Source organism: Pelecanus crispus, chromosome 2 (genome assembly GCF_030463565.1).
Source record: "Pelecanus crispus isolate bPelCri1 chromosome 2, bPelCri1.pri, whole genome shotgun sequence".
NCBI lineage: Eukaryota > Metazoa > Chordata > Aves > Pelecaniformes > Pelecanidae > Pelecanus > Pelecanus crispus.
The window spans coordinates 137,410,207-137,432,101 of record NC_134644.1 but is presented as its reverse complement, the minus strand read 5'-3'; the positions used below and the strand labels follow the sequence as shown (position 1 = coordinate 137,432,101).

The following is a 21,895-nucleotide window of genomic DNA, read 5'->3' as shown; positions in this document are numbered from 1 at the left end:
TTTTCATTTATCCAATATTAAGAGTTTACTCCCTAATAAGTTATTGTATTTTAAGCTTCCTTCTACAAGAACTGCACTGACTGCAAAGGTCTTAAATAAGATAATGTCTTCTTTTCCTGCCTTCTATCATAGCTTTCACTCAAAGGGTAAGGTATTTTTCAGCAAAAGAGACTGAAACAAGTGAAACGAGGTCCTTTGGTACTTACAGGCAACTGGGATTAAATGAACAATTATCCTTTAGTGATACTATTTCTTAATATCCAAATTAAAAAAAAAAACAAAACCAACACAGTAGTAGATGACCTCTACAATCCCCCAACCTGAAAAACAGTCTGGGGGTTGACAGATGCAGATTTTTACTGGATCAATCCTGTTGCAGTGTCTATCTTTTGAAGCCTCAGCCATTCTCCCCATCTATCTGTACAGAACAAGAGCATAGCTTAATGGAGGACGGATCCAAGAGACAAACCTGACAGGCTTGGTATCTACAGGGGAAGTTTGCTTTGCGGTCACCGAAGCCGCTTCTTTTAATCAAAATCAAGAACCTAGCTATTAAATTCTTCCCTTAGTTCTTCCCTCTGAAGTGGTCCAATGGGAAAGAGAAACAGTTTTGAGAGGTATAGTTTACGACAGTAAAAAGAAACTGCAGCGTTAAAGCACCTTGTGTTCTCCGATCTTGAGACCTGATTCCCATCTCTCATTTTTACTACTTAGATCAAACACAACTCTATCCAATTCAGCAGGATTATACTAGAGGGAAATCAGTGTAGTGGTTAATTAGAACCAGATCCAGATTGCCAGTGGAGTCAGTATAGTCCCTCATGCTGCAGATGATCTTTTTACATAAGCTATTACATTGACTTTGTTAGGTGGAATTGCTTTAGTAAGGCTTATTTATAAGGGCTGTTAGATCAGATGAGCTGCCAATTACTTCTGAACCTAGTTCATCTGAAATCCACAAGAGAGATGCTCCAGATCTAACAACTTAACAATTTCCCACTAACCCAGAAACAGATCATTATCTAAAGAAAGATACCCTCAACTTTGCTGTGCATCAACACCTTGCTTGCATTTTCTTGAATGCATGGTTTACATCAGCACTTCCCAATGCATAGTTTTCTCTCAGTAAGGTCATCAGTACTGATAAGTAAGAGCAGAAAATAAATTCAAATAAGGCTGGTGAGTGAAGCCTTTTACTCACTCTTTCATGATACAGTACATTTTTAAGAGGACATAACTAAAAATTCAGTGCAACATGATGCCTCGGTTACTTCGGGTTTTCTAACAATATCTTTAGGAATCTCTTTTATCATCTTCTTCTTATACATAATATTTATTGGAAACAAATTTCAGATGCACAGAAAACAAGTAACTTGCTGCATTTATAGGAAAGACTGATAGAACGGGCAGTTGTCCGGGTCCTGAGCCTGTTTCTCGTCTGTGCCTACTTGTAAAATCCAGCTGTGCTTTTTTTTCAAATCAAAATGTATTACTAGCCAACATTTTAGGAAAAAAAAAATATATATTTTGAAAGGCCAAATATTTCTGAGAGCGCCTCTTGACAGAAATTTGGCAGTACCTCACTGTTGACCTCAGTTCTTTTGCCCTAGGGGCTTTGCTATATTCTAGTTATATGACTAACAGGTTCATGTATATTCACAGACATGAGATAGATGTGTTTATAACAACATGAATGTCATTGCCCCATCTACCTAACTTCTACTCCCTATATTTTTATTGGAGGTGTATTTTTAGGGAAAGTGTTCTCCATCTTCTCTATATCCATACTGACTACAGAGTATCCAGAAGTATATAAAGTGGTCCAAGTTACAATGGCTATAGCACTCTTGTGCTTCATACTCTGTGATCATGAAAGATCCAGTTTCATTATTACACAGCATCCAGCACCTTCTGACAGTTTCACCTTCTTTAATCCTGGTGCCTCTGCCACTTAGCAACAGCTTACTATTTTATTGAAGCCTACAGTTTCAGAAGATGGCATGGCAAAGTGGGCACACTTCCACTTCAAGAACAAGGGTACACAGGAAAGAAAAAGGCAGGCAGAGATTTGTTCAAAAAAGATTGTTTCAGGAACTGTAGAACTTTTTCCTACATATATGCCTTACCCCCTTATTTGTCTCTGCTGCAATAATCTCATGCTTGCATATATCCTTACCTATCCCAAACAAGCCACCACCACCTCCCTTCCTGGGGATTACTCTCATAACAGAAGAATTTTGCCTTCCTTTCACAGGTCTTGAGCGCAGTCACCAGTCTGGGTCTCTCTTGCTGACAATCTTCATCAAGCTTGTAAGAACATCATGTTTTGAGATTCTGAGTCCTCTATTAATTTTTTTTATAAAGTGATCAATGGCAGATGAAGGGAAAAACAAATGGCATGACTGCATGAAGCCATGCATTCTCGCAAAACCAGTTTGAAAAATTTATCTTTAAAGATGTACTAGTTACTAATGCTACAGTGGTTTACAAATGAGGCAAGGGAAATGACCAAAAGCTCAGGTTGCTGTCATACCTAATAGCACACCTAATAGCACTAAACAGCAGACAACTAGTAGGATAATTAAAACCAACAAAAGTTAGTTCCGATTTGTTTTGCATTAATTAATCAACGTAGCTAACTTTGTAGCTGCTGAAGACTAAACTGCAAATCAAATCCTCCAGATTTTCTGTCCAAACCTCTATTCCTTTCTGTCTTCATTCCAGTGACAGCTAAGACAAAGTTAACCTTCATCAACTTAATCTTTCATAGGAAAGCAGGGCATTCTCTGGCAAGATATCCCTTAGGAAGTGCCTTTTCCATTAGATTTCAGGTGTTATTCTGTTCAAAAACCTGAGCAGATATTGAAATAAGGCTGAGTGTCCTGACTGCAGATTAGCTCAATGTATGATTAAGTTTGTGTGAGGAAAAAAAATATTCTTCGGAGCTATTGTATGAACTCCTTTTCATTGTATTTTAATTCTAGTCAGTGGTGCTTGGATTGATCAGAGAAGCATTTCTGAAACTTAGTTTAAAAATAGGAGAAATTCTGTATCTCTTTTTATTTTTACTGTATGTTATTTGAATACTGTGGATGCATTTGTAGTAAATTAAATATTTCAAAGACCATTCTCTGGCACAGAGGCCAGCTGGCAATGAACAGCCCATGTCTATGTTATTAAGCTATTTTACATCCAAAATAGTGTGCTAACATACAAACTGTCTACTAAGAATGAATCCTTGCCCAAGGCAGCTCCCAAAATATGCTTAGGAATTATTCTGGAGTGCTAATTGGCCATGACAAAAAACATGTCAGGGGCTCTTCTAACAGATTTGAAGTGTAAATGATTGATTTCAAATGCCCAGGAACACTCTTTGGAAGTGTTTAATCTTTTACAGACATAACTTCTACTCTTAAATTCAAGATGTTGGTGTTTGGGGTATTATTTATGAGCAGCAAATATTTATGTAACTTACCATCAGAGTCTGACACTGCTGGCTCACATGTTTGAGATACCATGGAGACATCTTCTGGCCTTTCTGCCAAATTATCTCCTTGCAATCTAAATTGTGGAAAAATGGAATGAAAACATTTGCAATCATATTCCATAGATAAGACACAGTGTTATCTCTGACTACATACCCGAACTCACAACATTGTCCTAATTAAAAGGGTAAATGGAAAGTAAAGGCTGAAAAGCCAACATCTGTGGTTCAATCATATCATCCCAGATTGTCTAGTAACCAAAACTAGCTTCTAAGAAAGTCAACTGAATCCTAGCTTATGTATTTTTGTAAGACTTATTTTAACAACAATGGGGTTTTGGTGATATCGTGTGCATATGAAACTGCAAGCTTCCTTCACTACATTCAAAAATATTTTAATTGAACAGGACTGTCCTGGGTGTCCATGTCAAGGTGTTGGCAGCAGTGGGACTGCAGGGGTGGCCTTGGTGAGGAGAGGCCAGGGCTACCCTATGCCAGACACAGACAGTTCCATCTGGCTCCATAAGACCCACAGCAGGACACAGCTGAGCCCCTCAGCCAAAACGGTGGCACCTTGGAGAAAACATAGTTAAGGAAGAGCAAACAATGCCACACAGGCAGAAAAGCAGGGAACAGAAAGAGTGGGAAATGGCAGAGGGAACACCAAGGTCAGAGGAGGAGGTGCTCCATGCTCTGGAGCAGATACTCCCCTGCAGCCTATGGCGAGGAGCACGCCAGAGCTGATATCCACTGCGGCCCGTGGAGGACCCGCACCAGAGCAGGTGGATATGTCCTGGAGGGACTGAGGCCCGTGGAGAACCCACAGTGGAGCAGATTTTTTTCCTGAAGGACTGCAGCCCATGGGGAGAGCCCATGCTGGAGCAGGTGAAAAGTGTGAGGAGGAAGGTTGGGCAGAGAGGAGCCATTATGGACTGACCACAACCCCTCCTCCCCCAGCCCCCGAGCTGCTGAGGGGGTGCGGAGAGGAGTCTGGAGCGAAGGAGTGAAGTTGGGCCTGAGAAAGGGGGGAGGAAAGGTGTGGTTTTAATGTTTGTCCTTTTATTTCTCATTACTTAATCTATTTTAATTGGCAAGAAATTAAACTAATTTTCCCCAAGTCAAATCTGTTTTGCCCACAACGGTAACTGGTAAGCAATTTCCCTGTCTTTATCTCAATCCACAAGCTTTTCATCCTATTTTCTCCCCTTGTCCTGCTGAGGACAATTAGTGAGCGAGCGGCTGGGTGGGAGGTTGGCCCTTAGCGAAGATTAACCCACCACAGGGAAAAACATGCAAGAATATTTCCTCCTCCTTTGTTACTTTTTAAAAGAAAAAATACAGTAATTACAGCAGGCTTCATCTTCAGGCTTTCCCCCTGCATCAGCTGACTGCAATGCCTTGACAGCAACTTACAAAAATAGTCCTTGTATCTGCTCTTTTAAATGAGCATCCCAAGAGTCCCACCATCCTTTTTCAGGCTCTTATGAATCCTGAGTACAGATTCTGCTCTGAAGAAATGGTTTGTAGCTCCTAACACAATATAACTGCCATTTACATAAAGGTTATCTTACCTTGAATTTATTCATACATGAAAAGAATAAGAAAAATGCAATTCAATTTTGCAAAGCCCAGGAATCATAAAAATGCATTGAAGTAAAACCTTGGGGAAAGAAATAACTTATCTCTTAAAAAAGGTTCCTTTCACTCTGTATTCTCACTCTCTGCAGCTGCTTTACACTAAACTTTGAATTAACCTTTGAAACCAAGCAGAACCCCCATATCTGCCCTATCTGTATTTCACATTTTACGACTTTCACAGTTATCTATTTCGATCTTAAGTCATCTATTTGTTTGTACCTTCTCAAAACCATTCCCCCGCCTCCACAATTACTTTATCTCTTTTTATTGCCCCTGGGACAGTTTATTTATGACAGAAAGCTCAATGTAAATTCATAATGACTCTTACCTGAGGAGGCAGTTCCACAGAACACAAAACTCCTCAAGGCAACAAAAGTGTAAAACTTAGAAGCTGTAAACCTAATTTTGCAAATGACTTCTATGAATCCTTTATAGCTCTATATCTGGTTTGTAATGCTCTAGCTACCAATTCTTCAGAAGCCTAGCTTGTCAAACAGGCTCTTCTAAAGATGACAGTCAAACAGAAGCAAATAACTTTGTACCATTATCATAAAGACATTCAAATCGGGAGAAAACAAATTGCAAATGAAATAACCACACAAAAAATAAGATCTCAAAAATCACATCATTTTCCTTTGCATTAAAATTTACCTGTCCTCCCTCAATTCATACATACGCATGTTTACTGCAGCACATATTCAAGCTTATAAGGATATGCATGGAATCACAGGAACCAGAAGTGAGGTACTATATTGCAGTGATAAAAAAATTGCCTCTAGAAGCAGGAGCTGCTTCTTTCATTCCACCAGAATTTTCAAGATTTTATATCTTCCCATTCTGAGCTTTCATAAATCCAAACCAGACATGAACAACTGAAATTATTCTCTAGAAATTACATATATTTAAGTGGCCCATTGCCTCGTGAAAAACGTGCAAAATAAAATCTTTTCAATGTATCTAGTCAGAAAAGCCATTTCATATGACTTGTCTTTGAAGTAGGAAATGGCTGAGTGAACTGGATGGGTGGATGGATGGCTGGGTGGGTGAATAAGATGTTTGACATATCTGGACCTCATTGTCACATCTAATTTTCAACTTATGTATTTTTTATATGTGGATTCGTATTGGAATAGATTCTCATGCAACTCAAGCAACAAAAGTCACAAACACTATTGCGCGCCAAAAGAATTCTGTTACTTGGACTATTCTGATTTCTTCTTCAACAGTAATACTATTCATAACACACCTCCACAGTAAAATGAAAACACTCAAAAATTCTTCAGCAATAGATTAGAAAGAAGCATACAATCAGAGATGTATTTTCTAATCTGTCCTTGTTTATGCTACTTTCTTCCCTAGTTCATTCTTGATGAATGCCTTCCAAGAAAAGTTTGTTGCACCTTGCTGCAAGCATCATTAATGTTGGAAGGCCTAAGCTATGAGATCCACTTATCTGGTCCCTGGTACTACAAAAGCATTTTCATCTCCAAATCTTTTTCTTCCAGACTAGTTGTACACAACAGTGTAAACTCCAAGGTAGACTTGATTCTTTATTGCCAGACACCAGACAGAAATCCCTTCAGCAAAAAAAGGTAAAATGATGATCAAAATGTTGTGTTGGAACTTTTCATCCACTGTTTTGGAAAAGGTGATTATAAAAAGAGCAGTGTATAATGAGAGTCTCATCCTTGTTTGCAAAGCAATCTAAAAAGAGCTGAGCTTTGCCAAACTGGTGGCTAGCTTTGAAAAACTTGGCTGTTATTTTCAATGTATAGTCTTAAAAATAAAAACCAAAAAACCAAGTTACTTAAAAATTACTATCTTACTAATACTTTATGGATTATTTCAGTTATTAACTGAAACACTATTTCAGCTATTAATTATTTTAATGGGAGTCTAAACTTGATACATGATAGCCAACATTTTTTTCTACATACATTCTGTTTATAGTGTGATCTTTTTGCTTAGAGGCCATTGTTCAGTTACATTCAACCAGCTGAATGTTGGAGCTGCAAGAGCTACAAAGGCAAACAGCCTCCAGGCAAATATTTCAATTTCCTTTGACCCAAAAATGCATTCTGTAGGACTTGTTCCAAGAAAACTGCCAAGGACTTCAGGACTACATTCTGAATAAGTTCTACAGGGTGGGTGCAGCAGCATTATACCAGGTCTATCACTACAAACAAGCTTGTGGGTCTGTGAAACACAGTCATACTGCTAGTATGATTTAGAAAATATGATATTATAAGAGTATGCAAAACCAGGACAAAACAATTTCATCTACATTCTTTGAATGAGTCACAGCATAATAAAATCCTATATTGCCTCATCAGAGGAAGGAAACAGCACATAGGTAAAATAGAGTCAAGATTGAAATTACAGATTTTTTTTTTTATCCACTACTTTGAAAAGGTCTTTTCACACTCCTGTACAATCTATAAGCACACACAGTATTATCTAACAAATGACAGTGACTAAAGTCAGCAAAAAGAAAACATGTTGATTCCTTTAGGATTCAGATTAGAAAAATATTTCCTTTTGACTTGATATCTGAAAAAGCAATGTTTTCTACAAATGTTTAAGATTTATCACCTTACCAAAGATTTTATATTATTTCCATGTAAGTTGCCTTTAACTACTATGTTAATTATTCTATTAGTGATGATGCAGTATTTGGAAGTGGGAGTAACATACCTAAAAAAAGCCCAAACTTTCTTTTTTTTTTTTTTTGTCTAAAAGTTCAGCCATCTTAAATTTTGACTAGAAAAATGAAAAATTACTTCAGCATGCACAAAGGTGATACAAAACAAATGTTGCAGTTTTGATTCAGTAACACATTTATCTAAATAGATTACTCTTTGGTTTAAGATCATACCCATATTAAGTGCATTGCTGAACTTGAGCATTTAGGATGTTTTTCTTTCTTAAAACATACCTTGTTGGAGAACAGGACATGTCATCAAGATGAGGATATTACAATTTGATATTTCAATAGAATTCACCTATTTTACCTGATGAAAAAATACTAAGATGAAACCATTATTTGAATCCCAGTTGCTAAACTGAAATGAAAATGAAGTTAACTCCATAATTTACATTGTATAACCTCTCACCAATGAGGTTGTGTGAAATAACCTACGTAAAACCGCATTCTGACTAATATGACAACCTCTTTTTGAACATCTTCAATATTTCCCTGGCAATTTTGAGTGCCCGACACCTCAGAACACACTGTTCTGTGGTACCACAATTACCAACAGTCTTAATGAAACACTTGTAAATCCCTGTGATTATGGAGGTGGAAAACAACTCACTGACTCATCGATTTCATCCTCCGGGCAGAGCAAGCAGCAATACCCTGGAGAAGTATCAGATACTAGTTCCTACTCTAGTTCCATTTGTTGCAAAAAAAGTGAAATAAAGCAGACTAATGGCCATAAATGTTTCAACTTATTTCCATTTTCAAGATGACAGAATGTTCCAGGGGAATTTTACAGGGATTAAATATGCAGCATGTAAGTATCTGTAACATGAATTTAGTGACAGGGACATTGTATACCATGCAGGTGGGCTAAGGATTCAGTGCAGATCTGCATTTCGGGCCTGGTAGATGAGCTCCGTTGATTGGTTGTCTGGCAGAGTCCAGCTGGAAGAGACTGATCAAGTGCTACAAAGTCTCAAGCTTCTCTTTTGCCTGACCTTTCAGAAAGACCCATTCTAGCACTCAAAGAAAGACTCTTGAGCTCTTCTGATGGCACAACTTAATGAGGAAATGCCTCATGGACTAACTTCATTTCCCTTCATAGCAACATCCTCATCCTCCCACCCTGTTTTCAAAGCCACAATAAAATCCCTGTGGCAATCCAATCATTACTATCAGGAGAAAACACTGAGTGCATCTTGATCTTTCTTCTAGTATTACTGAGCAGCTGGAAATAAATTGGCACACTATGAGCAGTCATTGTGCAAGATCAGCTTTGCTTTGAGCTTGAACAGTCATCTAGCATATAATTTTTTTCTAGATTGTACTGTCTGTTCAAATCAGATTATAGAGTCAGATTCTTCCATGTATTTGCATAAAGCAAAGAGTATTCTATTAATGCTAAAGAAGGAATGAATAAGTAGTATGAATGCATACATTCTGTAAGGCTTTTTTAAAGTCAACGAGATTTCCATAGCAGCAACATATTCTCCATTAGATGACGCTGAAAAACTAAGAGCGTTTCCCTTTTAGTTTCTGAAATTTAACAGTAAGTCCTTTTGATACCATAACACATGCTACTTAACTATGCCAACAATATTACAGTTAGAGCCATCTACATTTTATCTAATTACAGCTATATAAAAGTAGGCAAAGAAAGGACCCTTAGATAAGGAAGGTCTGCTCTCTGCAACACGGAAATCTTTGAAATGACATCTACTTTTTCTAACACAGTTCACTAGGACATATTTCTTAGTGATCTTTTCTTCTAATCAAACTTATATTACTTAAGCAGACTCTGTGGTGAAACTTGTCACTACTATCTGAAAGTTAGTCCTTCCCAAAACTCGACATACTTGACAAGAAAATAGATGTTGACAGTATCCAAAGTCCAGTTGAGTTTATTGCTCTTCTTTATTGTAATCAGCTACATGGCATGTCATTACAATTCCCCATTCTTTTTGTGTGACAGAACTAGTGGTCTTGTTTTCAAATCTCTCTGATACCCATCAATAGCCAATTTACATGAGCTATTAAGTGGACAGCTTCTTGACATTATGGTAATTGCTGCTTTAGAAAGATGTTAGATTGATGACCTCACTTAGAAGCTGAAAAGAAAGAGACAAGATGATCCTACAAAACAATTCCTTATTTGAATCCAAAATCCATTTAGCAGCATCCTAAAATGACTAATTATAACAGGTACCTAATAAAGTGTGGGTATAGTGGGGATGGAAGGCGAGCGTCACACTAGAGGAGCTGTGATTTCTCCACTTGTACCACCCCTAAAACAAGGCAGTAACCCTCATAACAGCTGCAGAGTTTCTAGAACACAGGACACTGGAATTAAACTATATCTTGGGGAAAAAATAACAGGGAACAGTTGAGGAAGTTGAATTAAAATTAGTTTTTTTGCTTCACAATTTAAAGTTGGCATGCATTTTCAGATTTGAAATTTGTGGAAACATTTACGCTTGAGCAAAACGGATTTTTAAGAGGTAAACCGAAGTCCTGCTTTGAGAGCAACTATGGGTATGTCTATACTTGAGTGTGTACATGACTGCAAGTACAGCTGCAGGACAAATTCCTACCTAAGAACTCCTCCAGTGCACTAAATGTAGACATACACTATGATTGTCCTCTGTGTCAACACTGTTGTCCTATGATATTCTTAAAATTCATAGTAAATGAAATTAAAGCAAACTCCATGTTATAGCAGAATAGTTCAATAAAAAAAAAATTAAAAGTTCACTGGTGAACGCCATTCTCGCAATATTAATGGATTAGAAGAAAAAAAAAATACTTCCAAGGATCACCTCAGATTCATAAATATAATTAAAAATATTTAACCACAAGCATAGGTACTTTCTAACATCAGGGCCTAATGAGAAGGAATAAAGTATGCTGAAAACGAACAAATGGAAATTTTTCTGATACTTAATATTGAGATACATGCTCTTTAGTATTTGTTCTTTGTGTAGACTACTAATTCAAAGTATGTGCATTATAAATTGCCTTGTGCTAGTGTATAGTAGAGGTTATGCTTTAGGAAATTTTTGTGTCAAATCAAATACTAAACAGGAGAGGAGATTCACCTTCAGAGGAGGGTGATCATTCACTCAAAGACAGAGGAATTGGATTATATTTAATTAATCTAATTAATCTAATACTATTCTGACATAGTCTTCCAGAAATAAGTCAAATAACTGAATTCCCATTATATTTCTCTCAAAAATGAACCAAAAAAACCCAAACAGAAGAAAGGTTATAATTTTTGGACAAACCCTCCTTTATCCCCAAATAAACAACTACAGCCAAGAGTTATATAATTACTATGTATGTGGCTGGCCTTCAAATTCTAGTATGTGACTTTTTCTTTTTAATACAGCAAACTAAAGCTGGATAAATTTGCTCAAATTCTGATGTTCCCCAGAGGTGAACAACAGAAATTTTGAAATTCCACTTGAGAAGAAATCCTGAAAACCTGTTATTTCAAGACAATACAAATGCTTCTGCTGGCTTTTCAGTAATACAGAAAAGTTCCTCCAGGGGCTCCAAGACAGTAAAGGGCACTCCCCGAGGAGGACATGGGAAATTACATGTCTGAGAATTGCAGCTCCAGCCATTCTCTCTGTTCTGCCCTATGTCAGCTAAATTTTGTTGAATCTGGATAATTTCTGTAAAACATTTTGGTTTCTGTGAATCATTATTTCCTAAAGAACACACATTTCGTTGGAAAATTCCTGATCTGCTTTGCTGAAGACTCAGCTGTCTTTTAGATAAACATGGTGAGAAGCAGGGGAAAGTTCAGCAAAGAATCCTTAAATCTTTCACCAAAAAAAGCAGTAAATGTGTTTTCATGTTCACCCAAGATCGGTGTACATTTTTAAGGCTACAACCACAAAGAAAAGTTCTCAACTCTGAAAACCAGAAGTAGTGTCATGTTTGTATTAGAATCTTAATTAAGGAGATTTTGGCATCTTGAATCACTGATTTTGCTTAAATTATTTCAAAGCAGGATTTTTTTCAAGATCATAGTTAACCTAACAAATACTTCAGTGATTTACAATTAGTTTCTTTATGAAGTAGTTATTAATTTGGATCAAAAACTGTAATATACTTTTTGTAAGATTACTGAAAATCATGAACTTACTAACAAAAGAAACTTATTAAAAACAACATGATGATGTTTCTTTAGCAACCAAAGGGAATTTCAATCAGAGTTGAGGAGAAGGATAAATTGGACTTATTGGACTTCCTTTTTTTTTTCCTTTCAAATCATCTGCTTCCTTTCTGTAATTTAAAACATTACATCTACATCTAACACCTCTCTCTGATATCACTGTAATACTGACTTATAATTTCCCTAGAACAAATACATAACTCCAGGGAAGTTATAGCAACAGAGATCAGACAACAAAAGTCCTGAAAGCCCCCACAGGCTTTTAGGTTACATTGAATGTTTTCTTGCACCTTTCCCTAGCAACCTCAACACCACACCAGTAACAGTACTCCAAGCTTCATAATCATTTGTTCTGACTTGCCTATAATATGGTGAGTTTATTTAATTCGTTGTTCTCAAACATACTGATCCAAATTCTGATCTCATGTACCTTGACTTACTGTCTCCACAAGTCCTGCACTCCTTTATACTGGTATAAAATACAAAGCTTCTCTAGCACCTAAATATAAAGCCAGGAATTTCTGACCTATTCCATTTGTTCTACTAATGTCTTTTACAAAAACAAAAATGTTAAAACTGTGCCAGCAAAATTCTTAGTGTATTCACAGGTACAGAGACAAAAAGATGTCAGTTTTCCAGTATAGACTACACCAGTTAATATAATGGTAAAATTATATCAAATAAATATTATTAAACAATATACAGGTAAAAGTACTCTTTTGCTGGTAAAAATCTCCATCTGCTTTAGCTACATACTTTAGCTTCCTAATAAAGATTAGATTTTAAAAGAAGTTTATACAAATTTCAGATCAATAAACTATAGAACAAAAATATCTTAGATCTATGGGGGCAAACAACAGAGGATTGTGAATTCGGTGAGTAATGAGAGTGGCTGGCACCTCTCCAGTCTGAAGTAATAATGGGAAAGCTCTGCACCATGTCACCTTGTTATATTAAAACATCAGTGTCATAGCCTCTGTTTTCACCATAGACTAAAACACAAGGAAGCACCTGCACTGAAGAGAAATGAAGCATGAGGACTATTGGATTATCCTGCAGAACATTATCCAGGAAGGCAGACATTGCTAAAATTAAACTATAAGACTACATGAATAAATACAGATATTTAACAAAATTTCTGAATAAAACGTAGGAATATAAACTTAGTGACATACTCAGCATGCTCCCCAACAGAGATTTACAATTCCTTTAAATCCATTTTAAAGAAGTGGTGCAAAGCTCTCAGGCAGGAGTATGTTGTAACTACCATCAATTCTATTTATGTGAGATATAGAGCATTCGTATTCTCTGAGTTTCACCCTGATCTAAGGTACAGTTAATCTAAAACAACTCAATTTTCACTGATACTATTCGGATCACAGTCTGTTTCTTACTTTTGCACTCACTTTCTTAAGGACACTATTTCTCACTATTTAGTGCTTGCACACTAAAACACAGGAAATTGAGAATTCATAAAAAACATAGTTAAAAATGGATTTTAGTTGAAGTCCATTCTCTTTCTGCAAATTAAAAGCATTATTTTCCAGTCACTCTTGAAGATTTTTGTGGAAAGTTTCTATGTCACCAATATGTAATTCAGAGCCATAATGTTTTCAGCTGGTAAAACTAGAATATCCACTTGCTAAGCAAAACTTACACATTGACACAGCCTGCAAAATAACCTTTTCTGTGTGCTGTTTGCCTTTTCAAAATGTCTGAATGCAGGTCTTTGTGCATTTAAATAAGTACACTCTGCAGCTATTTCTGAGGAGAACCAAAAGTGGAAATACATTTCCCAGAGTAGGGAATCCATAAAGAGACTGAATTATCTAATCCTTTTACAAGATGGGGAATTAAGCTGTTATTATGGCAATCTTTTATCTGCTGCTGGCTTCAAACCATTATCTCACAGGAGAAAAATTACAGTCTTTGTCAGTCTTTTCAGACTTAACACTCTTTCTTCCCCTGTGAACCATTTTTTCTAGGACTTGTGAAAGAGTTTTGTGTGTGTGTGTGTGCGCGCACGCATGTGTGTCTTTAAGAGCTATATTAAACTGTTAGGCAGAGCCTCAAATTATGACCAACAAGCTTCCCCAAGCTCATGATCTCCTGGCTTCCTCCCTATATCGTTTGCATCCAGAAGCAACTGCTATTGCTGATACACATCACAGTGTAGCACCAAACAGAAAGAATCTATAAACATTGCAATAAAGAATTAGCTTGCAAAGCACACATCAAAGAGATAAAGGGAAAAGAAGGGGGAAAGGCTTGGGAAAGCACTTGTCTTTTTAAATTACTGAGGGGGTTAAGTGTGTTTTGTAGGGCAAAAGAGAAAGAGATGTCTTGACAAGATCTACAAATGAAGGACAGCATGAAATGGATGTTACCCTCTATTAAACTGAGAGACAGTACAATAATTTTCAGGACTAGACAAAGTAATATTAGTTTCATTTTCAAATATGCTCATACTGCTTTCATTATTACAAATCAAAGCTGGTACATTCAAGAGAACTAAAAATTCCTTTAAGTCTACCCTTCTTAGAATTTCTCAATGCCATCTTAAAATGTTTGCACATGTACCAACCTCCTAATACCAGTTCTATCTTTTTACAACCAGCCTGATAAAAAAAAAATATAGCTACTGTTGAACGATTGTTCTTAAAACAGATGTTCTAGTGACACATCATTAATTCACAGCATCTTATACTATTTTCTTGCTTCATAACCAAAACCAGATAGTAATTCCCTGTCAGTAAAGTTACAGTGGGGCTATCTCCAGATGAACTTGGTGCACTAAGTGCCACATTTCCAAAACCAGTCATACATACATACTAATGTATTGTTTTCATGATAGAAGATGCAATTCACATGCAAATGTTATGTACCTAGTGTACATGTTTCAAGTATATTTTCGCTAACATGCAAACCTTACTCTTTCTTCAGACAGAGCTCATCCATTTCTCTTACGCCGATTGACAGTTATTTACGTCAAAACCAAGTCTACCCAATGTGCAGCTTTAAGGAAATAAAATAGCTGTTAAATCAAACTCACAGGGAAATGCTTCGTCTCTGAAAATACTGCATAATGCAAGCACACAGACATACACTGTTCCTTTTAGAGACATGTGTTTCATCTGAAAATACTGGTTTCCTCACAGCTTACATAATTTTTGATAACAGATGATGTTTTTATTATCACAGTATTCTGTGGAACTTCTGATAGGTCTGAAATTATTGCTTGGTGGATTTATCCAGTGGGAAATTCTGCTAAAAAAGAGGGAGGAAAGAAGTCTGATCCTTCTGGGCTTTCTGGCTGAGCACTTGATATAAATCTCCTGTCTTGTATTGTTCCCTTCCCAAGATGTGGTAAAGATTTTGAAAATAGAGAGAGCTTGGCCATTCTTTTAAAACACACATTCATTGGGAGTTTGCCAGAAAACTAATTAAAATTTGGGATTAAAAATGATAGCATCTTGTGCATTTTAGAGGTCAAACTTAGATTCATTAATTCAAAAAATCATTTGAAATCACAGATATTCTCTATTTTGCAAATAGTAAGATGTTCAAAAAAACCACTAGTTGGTGAAAGAAAAGGCAAGCCAGTGTGTTACTCTGACAACTTAGCAAATCAACCTACTAACTCTTAAAAATTAATTTATGTTCTCTGTCTATGATAACCACTAGGACCAGTAAAAACATTTTCTGACTTTTTTTTTCTTTAGTGTTTTCCTTTTTTTTTGAAAGAACAAGTAAGATGCCGAAGTGGTACTTTGGTACTCCAGAAAAGGAAAGATGAAGTGGTCTATTTTAGCTGTATTTAACACTTACAAAATCAAGCGAAGACAATGAAGACACTATTGAGGTTACTTGTGCATCAAAGCTGGGCAAATTAATCACTGCCCAAATTCAACTCAGCCAAAAAGCTAAATGAAAATTTTTTTACTCCCCCCCACCCCAACTTTCTCTTTTCTTGTAATTATTTTTGGTTTTCTACCTTATAGTTCTAAGAAGTTCTAATTAGCAAAAGGAAAAATATGGGTTTCTCCACAATTTTCAAACATGAAAGAAGATTTTTAAAAGTTATGAAGGACTTCTATACAGAGTTTCATTTGCTTGTTTGCCACTCTTAAAAGGAAAAAGATGCAAATAAAACACTTTGTTTAGGACTAAGTCTGTAAAGCTAGCACATACAAACATGAGGAAAATTCAGCTCTTTGTAGCAAGAGGTCCAATAAAACTAAGGTTACAAAAAAAAGAAAATAAAGGAAAAAAAGAATGAAAAATAGTGACATGAGTCATCTGGAATGTTTAGAACTTTCTCTTCTGTTAGAATAGCCACTTAGAAATAGTACACAGACAAAAAGCTAATATGAAATGCAAGATGGGAAAGAAAAAAAAATGTATATATAATCAAAAGGTTTGGTAACATTTGAAGACATAAACTTCCTAACATTCTGTGCATGAACCCCAATCAGAGAATTTTTCCCCCAAAATTACTGCTGTACCAACCACTTTAGTTTGGAAACATTTTTACCCCTTGATACTTTGAAGTCATTTGTTCCCAAATTTCAGGAATATTAACAAACCAGGAGTTTCTGCCAGAAACTGAGTCACTAAGCTGGCCTTACCACTACTGGGCAGACATACAAAACCTATTCTTTATGCAAATACATGTACCAAACCACACATATACCTGTATCCATTCCCAAGTATTACATCACCATGTATGGAGCCAAACCAGGGATTATATGGAGGATTTGAGAGGTTATTCTTTCTGACACATCTGTATATTATTGATTAATTAGAAATATAAATCATATGGCATGATATCGTCCTGTTTCCTACCTTTCTGCTGCATGATTAGACAGAAATTAGCCATTTCCTTTAAAAGATTACGTTTCAAAGGTATTTGCACACGGAAAAAGACTAAAAACTTTTATAAAACCCACAAATAAGCAAAATACCAATCCTAGGGGGTTCTTTGTTACATTTCTGTGTAAAAGGCTGCACTCTAGACAAATCAAAATCCATTTAAATGTATAAAAGAACAAGTTTACCTAAAATTCACCATGGAGAATAAAGCTATCAGGGAAAAGGGGGTCATAATGATTCAAAATCAAGCCATCAATAAAAACCAGAAAAAAATGGAACTTAGTGGGAAAGATAATAAAAGATTCAGATGCAAGTCATCTGGATGGTCTGCACCTTCTGCTCTGACAGAATACTCACTATGCATTTATTTACACAGACCTTTGGGGAGTAGCAAAGAAATCTAGGAAAAGAGGAATTGAAACTGTGGGTCAGGTCTAAAGAGGAAATGTAATGTTAGGTTTTCCAAATAGATATATCATGTTAGATCATGATTTTGATATCAGAAATTACAATTTATTCTCCCCAAATCCCAATTTCTGGTCATATGCATTCCAGGATCCACCATTTGTAGGTTACTCCCCACAAATCATTAAATAAGGAAGGAAGTTAAAGTCTATAAAGAAAAACAGGGATTTAAAGACATCCTTTGAAGTCACATACACAGTGCTCTACTCCTAACTCTGATAGGAATAGATAATTTTATATTCACAGTGATCAGGTTCTCTTCTATCTAATCCCATCACCTCTTGGTTTATATTAACACTGCAGTTAAAGGGATGATTATAGTTCATGGAAACATACCTGAACTGCTTTTAAATTAGCATCTGCAGATGCTATCACTGAATAGTTTTGACAATTCATGTAGCAGCTAAGGAATTTTTGCACAAGCAGAAATCTCCTTGCCAGATTTCAATGTAGGCATAGCCTTTTATCATCTCACCCAGACACCACGTACTGTTACATATGTTCAGGATAAGGGGAAAACAGTCCATAGAGTGTTAAAGTCTTTTAGTCCTGCATGCATTTTCAAGGTACTACTCCCTTTAGAGTGACTCACACCAAAACAGCTCAGCCTGGGAAAGACTTCACACTCGGACTTGAAGAGAAGTCTGCTGAAAAGAGAGCAGAAGCATCACAGTGATGGTTTGGTCTAATTTGGTAGAGCATAAACCCAGACCACCTGTTAAAAACCACACCAGCAGCAAACTCTGCATCCTCCCTTCTTCCAGGATCTATGGCATCTGTATGGGATGTCAGAGGGTTTCCCCTCTTCTTCACCCTACCTGACCAGATGCATGGTGCAGCACCCATTCCCTGACACCTTCCCGTCCCCAGCTGTGGAGTTAGTCTGGGATTACAGGCCTGGACAAGATAGGAGAACCCATCCCATTTCAAAATATGTCAGCCATCCCAATAGTTTCTGTGCAGGGAACACAATGACAATGAGAGCAGACCAGCCGTAAACAATAAGGAAGGGATCTAGTGCACAGCTGAAGTTGAGGAAGCTCACTAGGAAGATAACTCCTTCCTTCAATTGAGGAAATCTTCCAGGACCCCATCATCTTTAACTGCTTTTTAAATGTAGTCTTTTATCAGTATTTATCATCTTCCTCACAGGGGTAATTTCATTAATTTTTCTCTTTGTTGTCTGAAGTTTCAGTAGTGTTGTCTGTGGACAGTACATAGAGTAACATGGCTTGTTTAACAACATTTTTTTCTCTATTTACAGTCATCAGCTTTTCTGCTTTTGATAGTTAAATGAGATCTACTTGTCAAGCTTCAGACACTATTTTCGGCACAGTTCATTATCAAATTTTCTACCAAATGCTTCTTAATGACGTCAAGTCTCATTAGTATTGTAATAGCTTTGTGATACTCAGATAAAGCATCTCCATACAAACTCTTACTCTGTAAGAATCTAAAATGGTTGAAGCTAGATTAACCACAGAGAATTCCCCCACCAAACAATTAATTCCTGTTCTTTTCTAGAGAGATATATCATGGCCAATTCAGACAACAGTTCTATTCTTTCCACCATTATTCTGCAATTTATGACAAATTATAGCTGATTCCTTCAATTCTCATCTCATCCCCCGCACATTCACGGTCCTCATGGCTCTATGTCATGAAGATCTGCCTAAAGTGCAGTGGTGTATTCTGGAGAACCTACAGGTGATTCTTAAATTTCACATAGTACTATGTAGTTTGTATGACTATGTCCGAAGTACACATGGAAGTGGTGGAGACCACATTGTAGAAAACCAAACTTACTAAAATATTGCAAAAATACAGATGGTTAAAGAAAAGTTAACTGGCCTTGGTAAATATAAGCAAGCTAACTTGAAGATTGTTTGGAGGACAAGACATCTTAGACGAGTCAGAGATACAGATGATGAGCAGGGCAACAATGAAGATTTCACTGGCAAGGCAAACTGACATGAGGATTTTTGAGTATTTTTTCCAAACGAAGTTTGCAGAGAGCATCTGTAAATGGTAGCATGCACAGAGCTTCTCATTTATTCTACATTAGCAGCTCAAGCACATAAGTTACTACACTTGAACTGTATTCCACATCCTAATGGTGATGGTTAGAAAAGCCACATTTAGTTTTTTAATGTACAGATGTATTTTGTTTGTTTATACCTATATATTTGATTCCTCTAATATGTTAAAAGGCCTTAGGACATCATGCTTTTGCTCTAGCTAACCTTAAAATATTAACTAATATATTGCATCTCAAACCTACATTTGTATGCAGCTAGTGCTCCTTCCCAACATTCTTGTTCAGAAGCCTTCAAGCTTGTGGCACAGTATGTTTTCTATAATCCCATTTCTTTTTTAATCACATGCAACCCCTTTTTTGTATTCTATTGATGTTAAGAAGAATGAATGCAGCCCTTGCGCTATTAAAAACAAAAAGCTTCTTACTTCCAGGAATGCGCTGGCAAGACTCCACAAGAACAAGATTTAACTTTTGAGCATGGCAGTGGGCATACAAGGCTAATGGGTGGTCCTTACAAAAAAAAAAAAAAAAAAAGAAAAAAGAACCCCCCCTAAAATTCATTCAATAGTACATTAATATTATCTTATACCTTATGCCTGATTAAATTCTTGCAAAATGCTCAACGTGCAAGTCACAATACTTGAAAAAATATGGAAGTGTTGTTTCGCTCTTACAAATTGTCATGTAGATCTTTATTTAACCCATATGAGTATTGCCTATGTGTTTTATGATTCATCGGCCAAACCTGAAATTCATTTGTTTTGCCTGTATGTGAGAAAGGATTCACAAAATTGTGTTATAGAATGAGTCAGTCTGTTCTCTAAGTCAGTAAGACTAGTTGTGCCCTTAGATGAAGAAGGAATTTTCATTACAATAACTTTGCTCAAATGATCTAAATCCAGATCAGTTTTACTAGAAGTGTCTTTGCTAATTTTCTGGACTAAATAGCAAAAAGCAAACCTTCCAAATACAGGTCTTTTGGTAGCCTTTTTTTCTGTATCTATAAACCTTGTTTTGTTCCACCTTTGTGAATGACATCACCCCTTTATTTAGATGACTTAATATGCTGCTTAACTTGCACTGAAGTCCAAGAGCAGCTATGGGAATAACATTGTTCTGTAGCTACTTTCCCATTTGAAAAACCTCTTAAAGCTGTTATCCATCTGCATTTCGCTCATCGTGTGTGAAACATCTATACAGAAAACAGTAAGCTCTCTGTTTCTTACAGCGATATTCCAGTCTACAAACCAATTTATACTCCAACAGAATTAAACCCTCCTTTTATTTCTCTTTCTCTCTCTCTGTTTTTTGGGGGGTTGGGGGGGGGGGGGTTGGTTGGTTGGTTTGGGGGGGATTTTTTTTGGTTTTTTTAATTGTAAGCTGTAAAAACCAACTTGGTGTGATAGCTTGAAAGAATCCCCCATCTTTACCTCCTAGATGTCTGGGTGGAGAACTTTACCTTTTATGAAAATTACTGACCTCAGCTGTATTAACTCCATCTATCTATTATTTGAAGATGATTGGTGAAATTATCAGCATTGAAGGTTAGACACCAGCTTCTAAAAAAGACTTAAAAATTTGGGGGGTTTATTCCAGTTCAGACTATTTCAATTCTCAGTCCCATTTCTTACGATTTATGAAAAAGCTCTTACTTTTGTCTGACAGACTTAAGGCAAGGGAGAATGTTTTGCTAAATAGCTTGAACTAATGCCAGTTACTAGCAAAGGAATAAGGCTGTACTGACAGAGACAGAGGGAACCAGAAGCTGCTAGTATTGTCCTCCTATTATTACATTCTAGATTTTGGGCCCTGATTTTCTCATATATTTGAGCAGTACAAAGGGAAGGAGCTAAACTGGAGTTAATGAAGTTCAATGACAAATATCTCAGCATGGGGGAAACAGATGGTTCAGTCCATTCTTCTCACAAGTCACTGTACTCCCATGTTTAGCCCATTTGTAGGAAGCTATGGAAGCCACAGAAGAGATAAGACATATTGCTGCACTGTACCCTACTGCAGGTGCTCTCAGTGGACATATAGATTTAAACCAGCACTCCTCTCAGGCTAAAGTAACCTACATATAGCCATAGACCTATTCTCTCTAATTCTCAAATAATGAGGAAGCTCCAATGATCTTGGGCAAGAAAATGTAACCCTAGCAGCAGGAGGGTCTAAAACTTACACATGATGTTAATAAAGAAGCAGGGTGGAGCTTAAATATGACTATTTGTCCTTTCCAAGCGAGACTCCAAAAATTAAGCCAAATTAAGTGAAAGCTAGTACTGAGGAACTCCTTCAACTGTTTAAATAAATACCTCTCAGAAGAGCCCAAATATATCCAAGGAAGTGAGGAACCTTCTGGAGGAGGTATCATGGGAGGTAAATTGACTGGAGAGTAATCAGAGCAGACCATTTTTTAAAATAATACAACAAGGTGAAAGGACTAGATTATGCAAATGCAAGAGTAAAATTAAATGTTTTGTCTGAGCCAAGAAGCATGTTTCCTAGCATTTG

The 21,895-nt window shown here is 36.6% G+C and overlaps 1 protein-coding gene across 1 annotated transcript in view; it reads right to left on the bottom strand.

Annotated features, from left to right (window-relative positions):
* Positions 1-21,895, bottom strand: part of C2H8orf34 (chromosome 2 C8orf34 homolog) — a 161,585-nt gene that overhangs the window by 22,610 nt on the left and 117,080 nt on the right. Inside the window, exon 9 of the mRNA XM_075705998.1 lies at positions 3,476-3,561. Within this exon, the coding sequence (XP_075562113.1) occupies positions 3,476-3,561 (86 nt within the window). The remainder of the gene's footprint in view (positions 1-3,475; positions 3,562-21,895) is intronic.